The following is a 22,939-nucleotide window of genomic DNA, read 5'->3' on the forward strand; positions in this document are numbered from 1 at the left end:
CTAAAGAAATTCTTACAGTAGGGGCTTCAGGATGCTTTCTCACTCCTTTCCTTCACGTGCACCAGAGCAGCCAAACCCCAGAACAGTCTCCTCCAACATGCTGAGAGGGCTGTATCTTGCAGCACGCTCAGGCTATGTGGGTTGGCCCATACACGTGAGAGGAAGAGAAAGGTTTTGGGAGAAGACTGTGATCAAACAGCCCCAGCTCTTGAAAATGGCTATGCTGGGAATTCTAGCACTCAGGTGCTGCTTCTCTGAACAGAGCAGCTTTCATAAGGCTTTGTCTTTTGTGTAATTACATTTTGGCAACCTGCCAGAGTTCAGAAACTTTCAAGCACTCTTTTCAAACCTTTGGACTTCTAAATAGATTGTAAAAGCCCCAGGATGCTATGGTAACATCTCAGTTGAAACCCATTATAGCAGTTAGCCTCTGCCTGCTGAACTCAGGCAAAGCCAAATATGCACAATGCAGAGAGTCCCAAGGCCTCGAGAAGGATGGCGGAGCTTGCCAGGACCCTGCTGTCCCCCTAGTAGGTACCACCTTTGGTTACCATGCAAAGAGCTGAACAAGCTCACAGGACCACTCCTCTACTAAATGGAAAACAAGGAACAATGACCATTCTTCCTTAACTTATAGCATTACTGCTTGCATTTTCTATCAAGAGCATGATGAAGAAAACAATTTTGAAGGCTTCTTCAGCATGAACAATTTACACACAATCACACACACATACACACGCACACACACCCCTTTTCTTGCCAGCTACACAAGTGTCTAAGTGATTAAAACAGAGTTGGGTGTCTTAAGCAAAAAAGAAGGTTGTCTCAAATGCAAAGTTGCTATCAGAGGCTATGTTTAGACTGACCAAAATGTCTGTAGAGAAAAACAGTGCAGAGGATTTGATGTCAACATTATGGGCATCCCGGGATCTGTTTTATCTTGACACATGCTCTGGACTAGTTCTAATCTAGTCCTATTGACTGAATGCTCATTTGCAGAAGGAACACATCTTCCAGTTTAGCTCCATCTGAAAGGAACCCAGAGGTCCAAGACTGCTTCACTGTGTGAACTAAAGCACAGTAAGTAGGGATAACCAGGAGCATTAGGATTAGAGACTATGGTACAATGGGTAACAAAGAACTAGCTCTAGCAACAGAAAATATTGAAATACAAAAGGCTTTAAAGACCAGGCCATTTCTGTTGTTAAATAACCTATCCACAACAAAGCATCCCCAAATGACCAATCGCACTTAGCCCAAGGCTATGCTCTGAAATAGCAAAGTGAGGTTTACCTTGCCTAGAAGGAACCCTGAAACACTTAAAACTGTAGGCATAACTGGGTAAAAAAAAATCACTGTTGTACTGATTAAATTACTGCTGTATGAATGTAGTTTAAGATCATTCTATTCTTCACCTATTGGTTTAAGCGTACTACAATATTTGCAATATTCAGATGAATCACTGGACTGTTTCTTTAGCTATCCCCCTTGGAAGGTAGTGTAGGACCATTAGCAATCCTCAATTCAATGCCATTGTATCAAATGCTTTTAAAATTCCACAGATCTTAGAACCTGGGACACTGAGGTCAGCCTCAAGGAAACTGCTACCTTCCTCTAATGAAATTAGCAGTGCTTTTTAGGCATTTCCTTGGAAATGTGTTAAGACAAAACAGATGCTAGAAGTTATTCCTGAAGACTGGCTTTACGAAAAAATAGTTGGTTTTTTTAACAACCAGGCAGATAGGAAATCATTAACACTACAAAAATTTGGCAAGACTGGGTGGTATAACACTGCAAACACAGAGACTGGATTTTTTGAGATCCTTTCTGTCTCACCCACTCAAGCTTACTTCAGCTGAAGGGTATGGAAAGAGGGAAAGGAGCGACACAAATTTTAACTATGTGTCTTCAGACGTTTTGATATAGGCTAGGAATCTCTGCATTCGTGGCAGACTTAATACAGGTGGTACAGACACTATCCCGTGTACTGGGATGAGGAAAGTGAACCACACCACCTGGGACACAGCTCAGAGTATGTTGCTTTGTAGCAAATCAAACCCTCTGAGACCAGTTTACAGATTCTGGAGAAGGAAAGGATTAAAGGAGTTGCTGTGCTTGCTTGTTATTACCAAGAAAGCCTTTATCTATTTTAGAGTCCCCCTCCCTTAATTTTTCATATGCTAGGTCAGTAATTTAACACCTCAAGGCTTCCAAATCACAAGCCAAAATGACCGTACTGTGTTGAATTATTAGCCCAGGATTAAAAAAGAAAAAAAAAAAAAAAAAGAGGAAAAAAAAAGGCAAATGCAAAGGGGGGGGACACGGGAATCTAAAAACAGAGGCCTTTTGATCAGAGCAGCATCCTGCAGTTTGCTGTAACTCAATCTGACCATTCTTATATAGCAGGAATTAAGGACTCCCCCTGCCAGGCAGGGCCCTATTAAAACACAATAGCTGTTTGAAAAGGGTAAGCAAGCTGATATGGATATAATAGGCCACATATTGGGGCCCCTTTCTACTGTGAAATAAAGCTTCTTCTTAGAATTATGAGCTGGGAAGCCTAGTATTCAGGAAGATGGGAAAGGGCATACAATGAAAGACCGTAAATAGCCCTGCAGAAGCCCTCCAAGGTGCTTAAGGGAAAAGTAAAGAAGCCTTCACAGATAAGCATCAATCACCCATGACCAGCTCTTTCAGTCTGATCAGGTACAATTTCAGACTGCATGGTGTTTCAGCAAGTCTGGAAAGGTCTTGCTGGTATAAACAGAGATTTAGTTTTTACAGTAGGAAACTGTGTAAGTTGCACACCACAGGAACAGCTGCACGAACACCATTATAACTAGCTTTTATGGAGGTCACTGCAAGTTGCTACCCAGCTTCCCTCAAAAAACCCTGCCTTTTTCTGCCCAAACCTAAACTAAATACATAAATAATAAACCAATCCAGAGTTATAACCACACAAGGAAAACTGGTAACTCTTCCAGCTAATCTATTTAGTATTTGTTCAAACTGGTCCAACTTGACATTTTGGGGTGAGAAGAAAGTTCCTTACTGAACTGCTCTATAACCCTCTATATTCTGAGGCTATGGGAGATTAAAGTCCGCTATTAGCTTCCTTAGCATACAGCCATGATCTCTATTCTTTGGCTTCCTTTATTAACCAAGTGTTTCTGTCCTCCCAGTCATGCTGTGGAATTCATTCACTAGCTTCAAGATGCTACAGAAACTATACAGTGAACCTGTGGCAAGGGTGAGAAGATGGCACAAAGATGAAAAACACTAAGAAAAACACAAGGCACACAAAGTAACATTCTGATTTCCTCTTGTCTAACAGTTCTGAAAGTAGCTATGGAATTGACACTGGCTGGAGATGGATTTTGATACCAAAGCATAAATGACCACCAAAGGAGGAGTATGAATTTGAAAATTATCAAGGAACTGCACCGATCTTGAACTCCTGAAATCAAAGTATAATTCCAAGTAAAGGCAAATTGACTTATCAGAAAATTGAGGCCAAAGTATAAGTACGAGTAAGGGCCTGCTTGCTCCATTCTGCATGAAGTCTCATGTATCTCCTGTCATAAGACAGTTCCATGTTTTATAAATTAGCCTTTTAGTTATTTTAAAAGGTAGCTGCATAATCATGTTATGACTGTGATGATCCACGAAATACTGAAATATAACTGAATACCTGTTCCAGAGAGATTCAAGACTGATGCCATGCAAACAGATTCCGTAGTTGCTTGTTTTAGTCTTGGTTTGACTGGAGAATTTCAGAAGAAAAAATTTACAACTAGTACTCTCTCACCTATTCAGTTGCCTTGGCAAGAACTATAGCACATCAAAGACTGAGCAGCTTCCAATATTTTCATCATGGCAACAAATGAACCTTGCCAAAATTCTTTAATATAGATGAAGTTACATCATTTGACATTAATGTTAACTGCATTTAGAGATTGCTTAGCTAAACCACTTTGTGCTCACTACAACTGCTTGGCTACAGTGTTGACCAGTTACAGTTTGTTTAATTCACTTGAAGATACATAATAACATTAATTTTGCACGACACCTGGTTATTGCAAGTCTCTAAAGCTAAAGTATTCTGGGATCTGTATGGTTTCAACACGGCACTGCACGGAAAATCTCAGGTTCTCTGAACACATGCAGATTTCTACAAACTAGAGTTCTGTTGCTATGGTTTAGTTTTGTTTTTAAAGAAAAGGAAGATAAACTACGTTTTAAAAATGTGTTTTTCAGGCTTGCTTTTAGTGTTTGGTATTCATGGAAATGCAGACATAGTTAAGGGATTTTATCCTGTAAAGGATAAGGAATCCTATCATGGGATCTTATCAGATCCCATTGCTGCAAACATTTGCTCATTTTTACAGTTTGGCATATCTAATTTAGGAAAAATTTTACATTTGTTGGCCTTGTCCACAAGGGAACGCATACATTCTTAGCAAAGCAATTAGAAATGTTCCTCAAGGTTTTCTGTGATGCCTCAACATTTTGCAGCCTAAGAAAAAACACAAAAGTCCTTCCAACAACACAAAACTGGGAAAAAACCCCAAACCAACAATAACAAAAAAAATAACCCCAACTTCAATTCTGATCCATCTTTCCTTAAAGATCTTTCTGGGAAAAAATAAAGTGTTCCTCAAACTTACACTACTATTCCAATTTAATAGAAAGTCTTACAGATTTAGACAGATGGAAGCCAAGAACCCTAAAACTGATCTCCTATATACATAAAGTAGCCTAGACCCACGCCAAAGTGCTTCATTAAAACAAGAACTATGTGAGTTAGTAATACAGAGTTATTGCTATTAATGAAGTTATCATGTATCCAACAGTGGTACTCTTATGGCTTGAGGCATCAAAAGCTTTATTGGAGGAAATAGTATGTTAAAAAGAAAATACTCCTAACAGAAAATTATAAAACTATGCCTTTAATTCTTAAGAATAGTTAAAAAAAACCCCACATATGATATGGGAAAAAACACCAATGTGTACTAAACTTTCTACACTGCTATGTTTTCCAAAGCTGCTATTGTCATGTGCATTTCTACTGAATTCCAGTTGCCAATTTCACATTACTAAAACAGTTTTCTGCAAAACACTTAGAGAAACTGCAGGAAATCCAATCTTTGCAGCATGTGATCAAACATGAGGTGAGATTTTTGCTTTGTATACACATTGCAGATTGTATGCAAAACCAGTTACATCAGCACTGAATATCTAATTTGCATCACAGCAAACTCTACTACAGAGCTTTCCACAGTGGAAGATGGGCAATATAAGATTTTCAGAGCTCCCCAATTCTGACTTGGGGGCCCTTTCACTTCTACAAGGACACAAACAAAACCACAGCAGAGATACATGGTAAGAAATGCAAGAACAGGGCAACCTGTGTAAGTTCATACATTTGAAGTCAAAAAAGTCTGATTTTAACTCCCAGCTGGGATCATATACTTCTCCAAATTTGTACTAGTAATATCAGCAACTATGATGAAAAGCAAAAAAAAATTGGAAGCATAAACAAGAATTATACCAGAGTTTAAAACTAAAGCTAGAGAGAGGATTGTACATTCAACTCTAGCCCAGAGAAAAGGCACAAACACAGTTAACTCAGGTATATACAGTCTTGACGTTTGTAGCATTTGTCACATTCCTGGGCTTTGGCTTTTCGGAAATTTCAAATTTTTCTTTCCAGTTTTATTAGCTATCCACACTGCCTGTATGCAGTTGGCTTTAACCTAAAGGAAGCTCAATTTCATGGCAGATGTGTTGCATTTCAGCCTTCAAGGCTGTAAGAACAAATAAAATATACCCAACTACTTAAGGTTTCCATAAAGTAGTCAGCCAACTCCTGCTGCAACTATTCTGACAAAGACCACAAATAAATATGTAATTTCCATGATGTAAAGGAATAGGAAAGAAGTGGGCAAAGACTGCACTGCTACACCAGTGAGTATCTACTAGGAGCATCATAACCTGATCCCACAGCACATGGAAGTTGTGATTACCTCTCTTGAAAGAGCAAGAGCACAGTGCAGGTCAAGTCAGTGTATAAGTGCAGAGTTATCACGGATAACTCCCCTGTGCTGACAAGATGCTGATACCAAGTGCTAACATTCATATGCTATGGCAAATCCTGCAGATTCTTCTGTCACCAAAACGGTATGAGAAGCTTCTTAAGTGGAGTATATTACCACATACAGCATCACTGGTAAATGCTTTAAGTTCAATTCTGTTACTGCTTTGCTACAAATCTTCCAAGACAATCCTGCTTACCAAAAAGATTCTTTACCTTTTTATCTCCCCTGTATTTCTTTGCAAGGGACATATCTGAGAATCCACTCACCTGTAAGATTCTCAAGAGCATGGTAAGAAAATACTGCATTTTCTAATATATTGGCAACATGTACAACCTACAGTGGGAATTAAGTGTGTTATTGAAATTAATATATGCATTTTTTCCAGCTGTTTACTCAACAGCAGTTATCCCAATCAGCATATTTGTCAGGTTAGGACTTGTTGCAATGTTTATTACAAAGAAACAACTCTGGGAAAATCAGCATTTCATAGATCCTGGCTGTCATATCAAAATCCCAATGCTGTTTCTGCCAGAAAGCAATTCTATTATAAAAACACTGGGTGACAGATCTACAGGTTCCAGACAAAATTAACGTAATTTAAATCATAAATAGAGTTATCCACAGCCCCCAGGTCTTCCACAGCTTTCATACAAAACACATACCCCATGCATATGGACAGCAGGTATTGAAATCCCATTTCTAAGGTGGGCTGGAGAAACTCGATTACAAGAAAGAGAGTTTGCCCTTCTGACAATGCTTCTCTGTAGAGGTGAGACTGGAAGGCAACAAATGGACTAACAGAAAGGCTTTGTGTCCATTAGCAACACTCTTAGTGGAGAAATATGCAATTACTGTAGGTTCCCCAGAAAGATTTATCAACAAATTCAGTCCTGCAAATCCGTGTACTCTGTGGAGAGACACTTTCAAAATGTTTCTTTCACAGCAACTTATTCACATAAGCTGCAAAATCTCCTCAGAGCTTCTGGCACAAATGCTGTGTCTGAGTTCATATATTCACTCTCTTTCCACTGATAACTGACGAGCAAAGAAGAGGCAGACACAGTGCCCTAGGGATCAAGGAATCTCAAGTAAAAGCCTGTCAGGAACCATCAAGCACATTATCCTAGCTGAGATTTTCAGCCCAAAGGGCTGCTGCACAGCTAGGTCATTGACAGCAGCAGCTTGATACCGATCACATGGCTCAGTGCAGTCTTGCATTGAGGGGGATAATTTTATCTTTTTCTCTCCAGAGCAGATGACATGTAGGAATCCTGACAGTATTTGAAGAATACATGAAATGTTGTGGGTTTTTTTGCAATTGCTCGGAAGATTATATCAGAGAGAATATCAATATTTTAGGTAATATCCTAAAAGTATTAATACCTCACAGATACTACTGATTTGCCCAAAACACAAAGAACTAACACTAAAAAAAACCCCAAAACCAATGCCCCTCCCCCAAACAGTTGTACTGAGAAATTCTAATGAATGGCTCCATCTCTCAGAAAGGGAATCTGGCACAACTTGCCAAAGCCCTAAGGACCTTCTCACTACTGTTTTTGCTGTTTGTACTGTTATAGTACAAAGCACAGAGTCAACATTCTACAATACTAGGTGCTGTAAAGTACATGCAGTACAATATCACTTCTGTCTTGAAGAGCTTACACTATCCTTGCAAACAAGACAAAACAAGTTACTCTGAAAAGGGGAAAGATGCAGAGCAGATGACAGCAAGATGATGATGGTGATAAGGCCTACATACACAGATGCAAAGAAAAAAGAAAATTGATGGCTCTAAGCTAGCTCTAAGAATCTCTCCTTTTTATAAGCAGATAATTCCGGTTATTCCCAGTTGCCAATTAAGGTTGTCTTCAGTGAGTGGCTTAGTTCTCATGGGCATCCCATCTGTCTTGTTCCTGGCCCTTCCCCCCTGCCCTCCACCCCCAAGGGTATTGAGACTTTTTTAAAAGAGGAGGACATTGTTTACTCTACAGATTTATTTCTGTAATGTTGTACAGCAATAAAGGACTGAACAAGCCAAAAGTTAGTCTGATACCAAAGCCTGTGTCTACTGCCAGAGAAAGCCAAGGGAGTGGTATCATATTTGTCCCTAAGGAAAGAGTTGAACAAATTGTTCCATCCAATCCAGACAGCAAGAGAAAATGAGGTACTTTCACTGCTAGAAGTTGATAGTTCTCACCATGATAACATCTTCCTTCCCAAGGATCCCAAACTATATAGCACTGGCAGTCCTGTTACTAGGAACAAGGCAAATTTTTTTACAAGACTTTTTTACAAAAAGTTCTTTTTTGTAAAACTGGGCTCTACATAGTAGAGCTGGTATTTTGAATTGCTGGGCACACAAGAGATCTAATAGCAGTATCTGACCCTCAAGCCTTTCAAGCACACACATCACAGATGCCTTCTCAGATAAATACTGTTAAACTGTCACACAAGATCCAGCAGGGGCGTTCAAATTAGAGCCAGCAGAAAAACATCCTTTACAGAAAAAGGGGATCTCAGACATCAGTTTGCAGAGTCCAGTGGAAGCAGTGCTACATCTGCAAGCTAAAAGCAAGATGTTTTTCTCAGTCATGCTCCAGCTGGCAGGTGGTCAGGAGACATTTCACCAGAAACAAAAGAAAAGGAGAAGTGTTTTGTGACAAGAATATAGACTCCATAAAAAAGTCCATTCCCATGTCTCCAGTTTACTTGTGTTTGGTTTATCAAACAAACAATTAAAGTTACAGAAAAAACAGTTTCCTAAGCAAGGTAAGTTATGACTGGTTATTATTTTTGAGCTTTCCAAAGAGTCTTGAACAGAGCAGCACATCTACCTGCATGCTGGAAGAGAAAGTTTCAGGCAAAGGGTTAGCCAACAAGAAAAATAAAATGTACTACTAGGAAGTCTTTTGGTCAATTTTTTTTTTTTTGCTGCTTCTTTAGGATGAAATGAAAAAAAAAAAAAAGACACACAGACTCCCTTTAAGATCCCAGAAAATATAAAGTGGGATGCTATGCACATTCCCTCTGCGTGATCAAATGCATTAGCGTGGGGGCCCTGTTTTTCTTCAATATAGGAAAGATCAAGAAAACAGGATGATAAATAATGTATAGGGGGAACATGTTCCTTTAAGATATGTTGGCACAGACATTAGGCTTGAAGAAGTAAAGCAGCATTAGTGTGTAATTACACAGAGGGTTTTCAAGAGTCTGCATTTCATGGAGATTCAAGAGCTTTCTCAGGCTTGTATTGAACAAATACCAGTAGCATTTCAGCATATCTATAAAATCAAGATTAGTCCTAAGAGAGGCATAATTTTACTTGTTTAACTAAAAGATGTGGATTAATTGGCAGAGGGATGATTGATCCCTATTCCTTTAAGGGTCAGGAGTGAGGCAGATGAGGGAAGCCTCAAGGTACTCCCAAGATTGAAAGCAGATGTCCATGTGATTGGGACAAATGAACACTGGAATAAAGTGGGAGAAAAAACTGTCCTTGAAGACTAGAACTATTCTGGAAGGAAAGCTGTAGAGATTAAGATCAGCCCTTTGTAATCAGCAATCTCAGTGCTAGATGGTGGATAGCAGTGAAATACAGACCCAACTCCATTTCTTAGAAACAACTGGAAACACTCATTGCCAGCAAAACACTTACTGCTTGATCCATATAGAGCTAAATGATCACATAATTTTCAATTCTGAAATTTCACTCAGGTATGCTAAGTCCCAACAAAAATTTTCTTAATTACCCAAAAAAACAGTTGTTGTAACTGCCTCAAAGACTTGAATTGACTCGTGGTAAAGCGGGACATTGCAATGCATGATGGAAATGACATCAGGTTGCTCTTCAGCAGTGAATCCAGCGGAGAGGTCCATGGAACACCACTGAATTTAAAAAGTATGCCCTCTGAGAAGAGTTTGGACAATATCTAACACCTGTCCTTGACAGACTAATTTCAATTTCTAAAAACTTACAGAAATCGTTCTTTTACCCCATAAACACTTAAAAAAAAAAAGTTACTTGTTTGGGCCCCACCTGCTAGCTTTTTAAACCCAGTGCTTGGTCCCTAATTTTAAGTGAGCTTAAATAGGAAAAGGACAATTTTAAAAACTGGACATCCTAATACCAAGTCTCTTCATCTCAAATCACTGCAGCATACTTCAAAACATGCACATTCCAATCCTCCCCCTCAGAAAAACATGGATTAAGGAAAACAGTGGGAGAGTGCCCACAAACCTTCTGGAATCTCACAAGTTATCTTTGAGTTTGAAGATGCTGAGACTAAAGATTAAGTTTATTTGCTTGGGAGAGACAAAGCACAGCCGGAACAAATATTGATAGTTGAGTGGATAAACAGAAATCTTTTGGGCAGTGAGGGCTCACCACTAAGCCCTGGGAGCCAGAACATATGACATTTTCATAATATGAAACTGCATTCTACACCCATATTGGCTATCATTTATTCTCCATTTCAAATGAAGAATCCCACATTTCAAATCTTCACAGCTCTCAAAATTACTAAGCTTGTGGTGCTTTGCTACCGTTTCATCTGCTAAACTCCAGATATATTATAAAAGAAAAAAATTAATAGAAAAAAGAGAACTAGTAGCTCTGTATTACAGAATGAATGAACATGCAGCCTTTTCCTGTCTTTCATGAAACCAGAAACTCCACAAAACACTCACTGTGAACAAAAACCACTGTAAAATGGTTATTATCTCTGAAAATAAATGGGAAAAACAAGACCTCCAGCACCTAAGTCAATTGCAGGGTTTTGCTCTATGGTGACGGTTTGGTTCATTATAATGGTCTTGAATCACTATTTATTCTTTCAAAGTTAGAAGAGGAACAGGAAGGGAAAAAAAAATAGTCAAGATGTCATGTCAAGACGAAGAAATACTACGGAGAAGCATTTTGAACAGTTTCACTGCATGAATGACCTCTTGCTCACCATTTAATTTTTGAAGTATATTTGATCAGAAGTTTCGAAAAGGCACAGAAGTGTCAGTTTGAAATTAGATGCAAACTAAACCTAATCTGCAGAGATGCTTGAATGAGAATTTCAGCTGGGTATTTCAAAGCCACCTTGCCTTCAACACTGGTAAAGAAATCCTGTCACTGGGTGGAGATCACTGTAATCATGCTCTTTATCTTTCTTAAGCTCTTGTTTACCAACTATTTGTTCAGCTGACTTATGTCAGTATTACTTTCTGTGGACAGAAAGCACAGCTTTTCCCTCAAGATTTTTTTTGCAAATTAGTAAGAAGAGATTGTGCTCATGTCCAGTATTTAAGGATTTATACAGGTTTTAAGGGAAGAAGAGGCATCCTGTTAAAGCATTCAACAGGACAACAATCACACGAGCAGACAAACAATTCAAATTCATACTCAGAAAAAGGAAGAATGAGTGCTGCTGAAACCAGAAGCAGTCCCTGAAGCAGTTTGCTTCAGTATCTCTTAAGCAGTTTGATACTAACAGTCCTGACTAAGACAAGCAGAATTTGGTTTTCCATGTTTTAAAAATCTCTGTTCCCTAGAGTGACTGCTTCACATGAATGTTTGTAGTACAAGAGGTACTGAAGTGTACAAAACCCATGTACATTTCCAAAACATGCTCAGGCAGCCCTTGGCTAGCCCAGTAAAATCCAGCATTCACAACATAACCAGCACATGTCCAGCTCCATTCTCCATGTATGCTGTCTGTTTCCAAAAGCTCCCCTCAGGCTGGCCCTATTGGCAGCATCCTGATGTACTTACTATTCAGTGAAGAACCTGGCAATGCCATACTGACTAACATCTTCTCTGTTCTCCAGCAGCTGGCTCACTGCATCCTCCATGTATGTGAGGACATGTCGCTGAGCTGCAAAGAAAAGACAGCAAGAGACAGAAGTTAGATTATAAGGGGACCACAAAGCCCAGAGCCAGACAAGCCCAGCTGTGTGCCTTACACAAGACATCAAGCATTTGCTTCCTCAGTTAGACAGTAGAGGTTTCTTTCTCCCAGATATGGATAGTAAAATTCATCACCTAAATGCCGCTTTCCTTCCTGGCTACACAGAGTTAGTCATTGACAGTACAGACTCTTTTTTAGAATCCCCCTGAGATTCTGGTATTGAAGGAAGATAAGGAGTTGTGAGGCAGTTTCACCGGAAAATGCTTACTCAAGAGGAGTTCCTGATCCCTGTTCTGAGTCACAGCCATCTTTCCTACACAGGTGGTCAATGCCTTTCCAAGGGGATTGTTGCAGAGCTTTAGGTGTTCCTTGCCCTTCCCTCTATATAATAAAGCCACATAGCCCTATGGTTGTTCTGTTGATGCCTTTTCCTGGTCTTAAAATCAAGACTCAAACACGGTTAGAAGGGAAAAAGGGATTTTACCTCAGTATTTATTTTAAGGATCCTTAGGAGCACATGTCCAGGTGGAATGCACCAAAATGCACACCACAATGCACATACACTATCAATAGATCGGGTATAACATTATAGGTCTTACTAATTAGCATATCTACCAAAAATTCCCCAATGAGAGGCTTGAGTGAGCCCCCCTCCCCAAGGAACCTTCCCCCCCCGGATGGTTCTATCTTAGTTTACAAAATGTGTTCTGAAGGGGACCTTGGTGTCTGGGGCTTTCTGATCCCTAACTACGAGGCTTTTAAGATGTTTAGTCTCCTAGCTTGACAAATAAGTCTAAGAATGTAGGCTAGAAAACACTAAGAATACAAAAGCTATAAAAAGGTATATAAAAGGGGTATAAAAGAAAAGGCAAAAAGTCACCATGGCATCACAGTAAAGGTTTCTTCCTGAAGGTGCAAATAAAAGTACATCTGTTTCCAAACAAGCATCAGTGACTGTGCAGGTGGAGAACAGGTCTCAAAACCGAGAGAGATTTATATTGCTCAACAGCCAGTCTCAAATAACTACCTAGGCCAAACATGGCAGAATTTCAGAAATGGGGGATCTGCCAGTACCCCACCACAGAATGACACTCACTTATAAGACCCCTGAGTAAAGACAGTTTGGTGCAACACAAACTGTTCTGCTGCTTCTACAGGGGGCAGGCTATACCAAACAGGCATTTGCCAGGGAGGAAGCAGCACAGATTTACCACTGAGCCCCTTTGATGTTTTTGGCTAGAAACCAAGGTGGAGCAACAAAGAGCCGAGTCTGAGGTGATGTGCCAGCTATCAAGCAGTAGACTTTCCAAATCTACAGTTCAACAATCAGAAGACAAGTTACAACGAACCCAGGAAAATCATTCCTAACCCGGAAAGCACACAAACCTTGTTCCCAAAGCATACACCTCCATCCTAAACACGTATCCTACTGCACCTTTGCAAGTAGTGTCGTGTCCTAAAAAGAGCAGGAGAAAACCCTTAGGGAATATAGGAAAGGCAAGGGCTGTTCTTGCTCCTTGCCAATCTGCTTCAGACTTGGCAGAATCACCCCCTCACCAGCAACTGGCCAACCTCAGACCCACATCAATATTCTTCAAACCATTTTAATTTGTGTTTAATATCCTGGTAAGCATCAAGCCTGTACCACTTGATACACAGCATGGAAGGCCCTTTCATCTTAGTGTGGGGCAGGTGGACTTCAAGAGAGGCCCGGAAATGATTATTCCCAGTGGATACAGTGATTAAAAGTATGCATGAATATTGATTGCTATCAGGGGATTTCTCTGCCTAGAACACTTTTCAGGACAATGGTAAAATTGGTTAAGCACACCCTGGAAAATACCTTGCAGCTGATAGCAAAATGGTGAGCCAAAGGTTTAAAGATATTATCTGGCACTAAAAGATACAGGGCGTAGCTTTATTTAATTATTTTAATGCAAAGGAATAAATTTAATTTATGTGAGTGATTAAAGAAAAATAACTCTGCGCACCTGTGTCCCCTGAGGGAAGAATGAGTCTGTGCAGCTCAGTCATAGGCTCAAGATAGCAACAACTGGGTAGCTTTACTTCAGCCCATCCTTCCTCCCTCCTCCTGAAGCAGACCATCTTACACTCAGCAATCATCTCCCCAGGTCCCTCTTGAGGTGTCAGCAGTAGCAGATTAAGCCAGGAAATGGTACTAGCAGACAGGCTTCCACTCACCTCAGCCTGCAATAAACTGCTCAACTGCAAAACCATTCTCAAAACTTTGTGGGGAAGTATCCATGCCTTTCATGGAATAGTCCCTATCAATGAACAATACTGCATTATTTTGCCTTTTTTCGAGTTATAAACCTCCCCTAAAAGCCTTTGTGAATAGACAGGCACGATCCCACAGTGGTACACAACACAATGTGGCTGACTCTATAATAAATACCTTTGAATCTGCTCCTGGAAAATAAATTAACTTTCAACATAGAATTTTAGACATTTGTATGACATTTCAAAATGTACACAAAAATATATGGGTCACTATTGAATACAATTGCTTGTAAAAGGGTATTTCTGTTAAGCTTTTTGTTGCACAGCCTAAGGATCCTGGCAAAGAGCATCTCTCCCTATTTCCCAGAAGAGTGGGTAGAGGTGTGGGGAAGGAAAGAAACCTGTGAGCAGAGAAGCTAAAAGAAAATAGCACTTGAAATCTCCTTGAGAAGTCCCCCTCTTTGTCCCTTTGGCTGCTGTGCTCTTTTCCAGGTAGCACAGTTCACACTGCCAAACCAAATTCCAGCCTGGCTTCCTGTTCACTGACTGCCCAGTTCCATGGAACAATGCAAGTAATATGTTTTATAACCCAACTAACATTATACTATACAGAAAAGTCATAGAACAAAATGTAATTTGCAGGCAGGTTTTAGCAGGCAGGTTTTAGCAGGCCAGAGAGGCAAAATAAAGTGCCAGGAGTCTGGTTAGAGCAAAAGAATAGTTCCTTAATTTATACAAATGGTACTTTCCATAACAAACATTGGAACCATACCGGAACATTAACTGTTTATGCAAGCATAATCAAAAATCTGTGGGGTTCTAGGCAAAATAAATGATTCATACATTTTAATAGTTTTTGAAAATTCAGGGATAATGATGTACTGGTATACATGTTACTCATATTTTTGAGGCCCACTTTGCAATAGTAAGGCAGCAAGTCCAAATCAGAATGTAAAGCCCAAATACTCATGCCACTGTGCTATTACAGCTTGCTGTCTCTACTATAATTTTCTTCCTGACAGAACTCCAGTATAGTGCAGTTTCCACACAGGAGGTGTTACATCAGGACATCAATCTCAGCATCTGTTTGTTTCAGGCTTATTGTAACAGAAGTTCCCAACTCGTACAGAACTTTCCAATGCAACCCATATTCTGTAAACTCGACTCTGAAATCCCAGGCAACTATCCCAAACAGGAAGCCAGAGTGCCTGCCACACTCATTTGGTAGGTGCCACACTCTTTGCTGTCAGATTTAAAAACTAACAGTGAGCTTTCACAAAGGAATCTGACAGACTAAGAGGATTTTTCAGCCAGCTCATAACCTGATGTTAAGTAAATACCTTTGCGCACAATATCTTCATTCTTATCACTAAACCACTAGCAATGATGCTACACTTGGAGCCTCTGTCCAATCAGTAGCAACATGTACAGCTCCTCCAAAGCTGCCTCCTGCACCACTTAAGAGAACGGCCTCTTATACTCACATGCCCAGTGTTTAAAATGAATTTTGGAATGAATGCAATTTTGGCTCAGAACCAAATTCAGGGCTGAGCAGTGGCTGTTTAATTCAAGCATGGCCAGACCAAGTCATAAAAATCTTCAGCTTACAAGGCATAATGAGGATTACAACCACAGTCAATCCACAATCTCTATGGATTTCTCTACAATGGATTAGACAATCACAGCTAATTCCATTTAGTCATAACCACAGCAAATAATTTTGCATATGTATTTAAAATAGTAAAAATAGTCTTTTTATAAGCCACCAAGTTACTTGTTCCAATCTTTGGATGAGAACAATCCACTGCTTTGTAGGTTTGATTACAAATGTTGTAAGAATAAGCACTGATATTTGAAAAGTCTTGAAGGAAAATTTAATGCAAATAATATCACTGCACAAAACAGAATATATGCACTGAAATTCTTAGAGCCAGAAATTCAGGAGGAAGTAAGGAAATAGATGTCACCTTTAAGTCATGATACGGTGTATATGTAATGATTTTATTATCCAAGTAGAATGGAGAGGATTAAGATCTTGGAAGTGCCACAGTACTGTTTGCATCAATTAGGTAATACTTACTTCAGGACTTATTGGCAACCCAATCACGTTAGCCATACTGGTTTTGCTCAATAGATTCCCAGTTTTACATCTTAGATACAACTGCCTAATGCTACAGTGACAAGCTTCCTTTTCCGACAAGACTGAGTTTTCCAAAGGCAAAGAAACCTGAAGATTAGTATACCAGCACATCTACTGAGAAGTGAAGCTGCCTGTCATACTTGAAATAGCAAATATGTGATGACCAGAAGATGCAATAAAAATCAAAGCAGATGCTGCAACTTAAAAACAAAGTGTACCAAATGACCTGAAGAAAGAGTATGATTGGAAAAAATTGGTATCAGATAGTAAAAAATGTATCACATAGTCTGAAGAAGCAGCAGAACAGACCGGCAGCTTACTTACAGAAGTCTTTACTTAAAAAATTATTATCACCTCATCTGGTTATATTATAGCTTAACTATTCAGGAGACATGACTTCTTAAACAAGAGCTGTCTATCAAAGCAATTTGTTCTGTATGCACACAAGAGGGCTTTTTTCTGTTGTTGTTTTTAAGTTGGGGTCATTCCTGGCATAACTGAATATGCTGAAAAAGCAGGAGTGGGAATTCCTGGATAATAAGACCAGTTTTTCTTACTTATTTGCCTCCTCCTCAGCTGAAGTGCTGAAAATACACACTACTTGATGCAATTAACATTATGATTAATTTCAGTTATCAGAAGCTCAAGAGCATAACAAGCTTTAATGTATCTGGAATATTTCTGGCATTTTTTAATCTATGAGAACATATTCTCTGAGAGCATAAGGTAATAGCTAAATACTCTTTCAGTATTTGTTCTAAATTGGAGCTTAACTAAGGACACCACCATATTACACACATTGGAAGATACATTTATAGTAACATAAAATCAATTTCATGCAAACATTACCAAAACAATGACACAAAAGAGAAATAGTAAGGATACAAACTGCAAGAACAAAATCACATCAACTCTGGAAATTTTTCCAGCATTAATGTTTTTTCAGGTTGCTCTTTTTAATCTTTTCAGGTATCATTACGGGCCTAATCTCTTCAGATGTTGCTAAGAAATGGCCTGAGAAAGAGAAGTAAGTGAACAAAACAATTAAACTAAATGCTACAACTCTGTAAAGTCATAGTTCCTTCCAGCTTTGCACAGCTTCACAGTGTAATTTCTTATTAATGCTGAAAAGCAAAATGTTTTTTTGAAGGACAGAACATATAAGTACAAGTAGACCTTGTCATACCAGAGGTATCACACAATGTGAGACGTGCTGTTACTCAGGAGCACATGCCAAGGGGTCACACAGCATAACTATAGCATATTTCATATGTTCGCAGTTTCAAAACCACTTTCAACAAAAAAATTAAGAAATGTTTCCGTTTATAATTTAATCTTGACCACAGCTAAGAATTTGTTTCAAACAATGAGCATATTAGTGCACAAAGACTGACTTAATTGTGCAAGTCCTTCCAGCAGACTGCCTCCTGCGAGGTGTCATACAGCTGTTACAAACCACCCCGTCACCAAAGCAAATCATTGAGCTATCTTTTCTTTTTTTGTTTGGTTGGGGTTTTTGGAAGTTCTTGTTTAAATCTAAAATTATGCAGTGTAATAATTAACATTGTAGAAGTAATTGTCACTCCAGTTTGTTAAAAGGCATTAAGTAGCCTAATGGTTCCCTACCTATTCGTACTCAGAAGGACATAGGCAGAAGAACTGTATTCTCCAGTTCTGGATCTTGACCTAATTCAGGATCAGATTTCACCTGTGCCTTTCAAGCTAAGGTGGAAGTCCTGTTGTACAACAGCAGTTTGGCAGTGAAACCTCCATCTTTTGGACAAAGCACTAGACTGAATCTGAGAAGATTCAAATTAGCATTTCTAGAAGAAAACTCTTATGTATTATATTCATCTTCTACATTACAGTTCTCCTATGTGTACAACAGAGCAAGAAATAAAATTTCAAAAAAGGCATTCTCTTCTCTTTTTCTAGACCATGAGCTCTTTCAGCCACAGTGCTTCACAGAAGTTCACCAAATATCTACACTAAGAGGAGAATCAGTGTCAGCTGAGATGCCTGGATAACAATGTAGCCTATGCAGTGATTGTGCTGTTAAAGGAAACAATTGTACTTTCCAGATCAATATTTCTTAAGATTGTTCAGAAGAAGAGTAAGCCTCGGGCATCAGCAGTCTCTCTACACAACTGAAGTTCTCTGTTGGGAGCTTCTCAGTTTTGTAAAAGCATGTATATTCTTTCTCATCATTAAGCCCAGGACCTTTTATGAGAGAAATGAGGAAACATAACCGTGTTTCTGGCACTAAGAGGCCCATGCTTTACTGATAAAGCACTTCCCCAGCAGAGTATTTGCGTTCTAACATGCCTTATCTTGGCAAAGAAGGACAAGAAACAACATCCTGGAGTTGGGTAGTAGAAGGCAGGAAAATACAAAGAAAAAGAGAAGTTTGGAAATTCGCAGTACTCTACTGCTTTTTCTCCATAACAGGAAAGGGGAGCAGGGAAGTAATACAATATGAAGCTTCAGAGACAGCTGCATGAGCAGAACAATACACTAAGTGCTCCACTGCCTGCTATAAATAACTGAGCAATCACCAGTTATTAAACCATAATGAGGAAGGCATGAAAAAGTGTCTCAAATATGCTTCATTTTGCCTACTGTAGTTCCAGTCTCATCCATCAAATGAGAAACACATTATCATCACTATACCCAAACAATAAACATTGTTTATTCAGTGAAAATACTGTTTATAATGTCCTGCTTGTAACAGCATCATCTTTACTGTAGCCTTTCTGCCAACTCTCCAGACCTCATCTCCACTCCTATTCACTAAGTAATGGTCATCTCTTTTCCTCTACTTACTGTCTCATTGTGGCATGCGACATGTTGCCCTGATTTTTATTTTCCAGGAATTTTGGCATACCAAAGCTTTGCAATTATTTTTCATCTTAAGTGAATACTTAATTCTCTCCCTGTTAATTTCTATTCCAACTCACAACTGCTTTTATTTCCCTCTTAGCATTATAACTGGATGTAGAAGAATTATCTCAAATAGAGGGAAAAAAAAGGATGGGGGGGTGAATAACACAGCAAGTAGCACATTATGTTATTTTGGCTGCTCAATTTATGTGTTGGCCTGGTTTTGATAATGAAAAAGGGAAGAGGGAAAAAAGAGTTTGGGGCAGTTACCCATTCCAGCTCAGAAAAGGCAGGGTCATCTGATCTGTGAGACTCAGAGAATACCTTATGTGGCAACCTAGAGCAACACAATTTCAGAATGAAATCATAGGAAGTGAAATTTATCACAGCTCCTTACAACCCCAGTTCAGACAACTGTATTTGCAAGGCTTTGAGGTGCACAATAGAACAAATCCAAATAATGGTGATTTCAGAATGCCAATGTAGAAAATGGAAAAGCAACTTAGAAAAACATGTGGGGAGGTGTTTTTATTTGGGGTGGGAGGAGGGGGAGTTGGGGGTTGTTTTGTCTTGGTTTGGTTTTTAACCACTTTCCTACTGCTAATACACACTAAATTTCTTAGGATCTATGAGCAGTTTGGTAAGTTACAAAGTCTCACGAAGACAGAAAGATTGGTTTTGGTAATATTTACAGCTAATAAGAATATGCTTCCCCCCTCTAATAGACAACAGATACTGCAATCTAAAGGGAAGGTCACACTAAGTGATGAACAGAACAGACCCTTATACAAGTTATTCCTCAATCTAACATAGTCACACATGTTTTTTCTGACCCCAGTGTCAGAATAATTTGGAAAGTTGTACAAAATGAAAAGGGAATTCCAAATCAGCATGTGGAACAGAGATAAAAGGAGGCTCACTTAAGTGGCTAGTAAAGCTGCTTGCATCTAACAATCTTGAACAACTAAGAAATCTCTTGTCTTACCTTCAGATGTGCAACAGAAAACTGGTTTATTCTTACACTTTAAATATTTTTAGTCTGCTTCCTAGATTTTTTTGAGTGATTCAATCCTTAACAACAAGTTTCACACAATTAAAATTGCCTATTTCATTAAAAACAATTACAAGAACCTAAAACCAAGTTGGCCCATTAAGGAAAAGAAATTTTGCAGGTTTCAACCCAGAGCAACCCTAGAAAAGTTATGAACTTCTCTATTAGCATGTAGGTTGAAAATGCTGAGGTGGTGTGACAGAATAGCACAAACCCAAAGGGTGTGTCTAGTGTGTCTACATGGCACTGTGATACTGTTCTCAAACACCCAAAGCTCCACAACTGAAATCAGCAATAAGAACTTCAGCAAAGCAAGTCCCATGAGAATCACCCTGAATAGAGCAGTAAACAAACCTACTTCTGCCTTGAGTTTCCCTGACACAGAATAGCATTGCAGTTACACAGGTATGCACAAAGCACCCTAACAGCACCCTAGCAGCAGCAGCACAATGAGATTCTACTCTAAGATGGCTTAGATCACTCCTTTAAATGGTTAAATAAAACTCTTTTAGTCTAGTACCCCCTGCAAGACAGGTTTTCATTTACAGCAGTAAATGCTCCATTTTGACTTACAGAAATGGCAAAATCATGATGGAACAAGTAGAACAAACCAATCCATTCCATTTCTGACCTTCCCTTGTACAAGAAAACCACAGAAAATTATGTATACCTTTATAACCTAAGTTATTACCGAACAGGGTCTTGGGCCTAGGAAATAATGGCTGAAGAGTTTTACTTCACAAATATTCTCTTGAACACAATCCAAATGCTTACTATTCGTAATTCATCTCCTCTTGAGCAATTAGATGAAGTAATATTGACTTTATTCCATCCTAATTATTTTTATTTGACACATCAACTCCAAATCATTTTGCTCCTTAGTTTCCTGGAACATCAAGCCTTTACAGCAAGCTTAAAAGGATGTAGTCTTCAAAGAGGTAGCTGCTTCACAGGTTAAAAGATTTTCATTTTATGTAGGAAATATTACCAGTGCTACCTTGTTTCAGAACAAAGCTACCATTCGAACCATCTCCCAACACAAGAGCAGCACTCCTTCCATACGTTGGGAAACGAGCATAAAATAAGGATGCTCACGTAGATCTGTGAGCAAAACAGGCTGGTAATGGGTGAAGTCTATCACAGAAAGGCTGGGTGCCGCTTGCGGCTACTCGCATCGCCAAGGGGGACAGTGGAGGAGACGGCAGCTCAGCTCCCGCCGGCTCCTCGCGGAGACCACACCTCTGGGCTCCGGAGGGATGCTCCCTGCGCCCGAGAGGGTTCTGCAGCCCTCCCACCTCCCACCTCCAACCCCGCTCTGTTACCGCCCGGAGCTGCCCGCTGCCCAGCCAAGGCGGACAGGGAGCCACTGCGACCCCGCTGAGCCCGGCCCAGCCTAGGGCCGCTCGCCGCAACCCCCGGGAAGGACGGGCCGGGCCGCAGCCACCCCGCCCCGCCGAGCCCTCCCCATGCCGGGCGGCAGCACACCAGGGGGAGAGAATCCTCAGGAAGCTTCCCCGCCCCGCCAAGCCGCTCCTCACCCAGGTACTCGGGCCCGGGCAGCGAGAGCCGCTCGGGGCTCAGCATCCTCCTCCTGCCGCTCCTTCCCGGCTTCCGCCCGTTTCCAAGGCGCCCGACGCTCCCGGCGCTGCTCGGCCGCGCGCCCCGGCTGGGAACACGCCCCACGCCACCACAGTTCCGCGCCCAAAGCCGCCCCCGCCCTCAGGAGCTGGGACGCGGCTGGGAGCGCGGAGGGAGCCTGCGGGAGGCTGGGCCGTGAGGAAAGGGCTGTGAGGAAAGGGCTGTGAGGAGGGCGCGGTGAGCGATGCCCTGGCTGCTGCTCCAGGGCCGAGGGACACCTCCGAGGGGCAAGAGCGAGTCGGGCTGAAGAGCCGAAATAGCAAGAGGAAAGGCACTTGTAAAGTCATTCTGATTAGACTTAAGTTGGAAACCAGAAGGTATCTACTGCTAGGGGCTATTTAGAACTTCAGCTGTGGGAGAAAGACCGTAATTTCAAGATGAATTTTAATAAGTTAAAATCATAGAATATGCTGAATTGGAAGGGACCTATCAGAATCATGGAGTCCAGCTCCTGGCCCTACGCAGGACATCCAAGAATCACACCATGTGCCTGAGAGCGTTGTTCAGACGCTTCTTGAACTTCCCCAGGCTTGGTGCTGTGACCACTTCCCTGGGTTAATGAAGTTAATGAATAGCCTGTGTAGCAGCCTTGTCTCAGAGAGCAAGGACTGAAAGTGTGACTAAGAAGATACTTTAAAGTTGTGTCCTTCTATCCACACCATTCCACAGATGGAATTTTTGCATCCCTTGTGCTCAGGAGAGGGAGGTATGGGGAGTAGCAGGAATTGTCCCTTCAGTAGATTCAAGTAGAAATGAGCAGAAAAGTCCTGAGTCACAGGGCTCTTTCTGTTCTTGGCTGGGAACTTGTCTGGGAATGGCCATCAGACCAGGGATGTAGGAGAGGCAGAGCTCTTCATGTGGCTGGAAGCAAGCCTGCTGGGCACCTCTTTCCCAGAAGCTGATGTGGCTAAAATGCCCAAATTACTTTGCAGTTTCTTTCATCACCATTAGAAAAATGCCAGCCCAGGATGTAATTCTGGGAGTCAACTACAAC

General features: G+C 40.4%; 1 protein-coding gene across 2 annotated transcripts in view; it reads right to left on the reverse strand.

The window, feature by feature from the left end:
• Window positions 1-21,927, reverse strand: part of CSTPP1 (centriolar satellite-associated tubulin polyglutamylase complex regulator 1) — an 82,088-nt gene extending 60,161 nt beyond the window's left edge. For both annotated transcript variants that reach the window (XM_069017285.1, XM_069017284.1), the window contains exons 1-2: window positions 21,846-21,927; window positions 11,860-11,962 (exon numbers count right to left, since the gene is read on the reverse strand). In XM_069017285.1, coding sequence (XP_068873386.1) covers window positions 11,860-11,962; window positions 21,846-21,891 — 149 coding nt within the window. In that variant the 5' untranslated portion in view covers window positions 21,892-21,927. The remainder of the gene's footprint in view (window positions 1-11,859; window positions 11,963-21,845) is intronic.
• Between the last annotated feature and the right edge of the window lie 1,012 nt (window positions 21,928-22,939).

This window comes from Aphelocoma coerulescens, chromosome 5, assembly GCF_041296385.1.
Source record: "Aphelocoma coerulescens isolate FSJ_1873_10779 chromosome 5, UR_Acoe_1.0, whole genome shotgun sequence".
In the NCBI taxonomy this organism is placed as follows: Eukaryota; Metazoa; Chordata; class Aves; order Passeriformes; family Corvidae; genus Aphelocoma; species Aphelocoma coerulescens.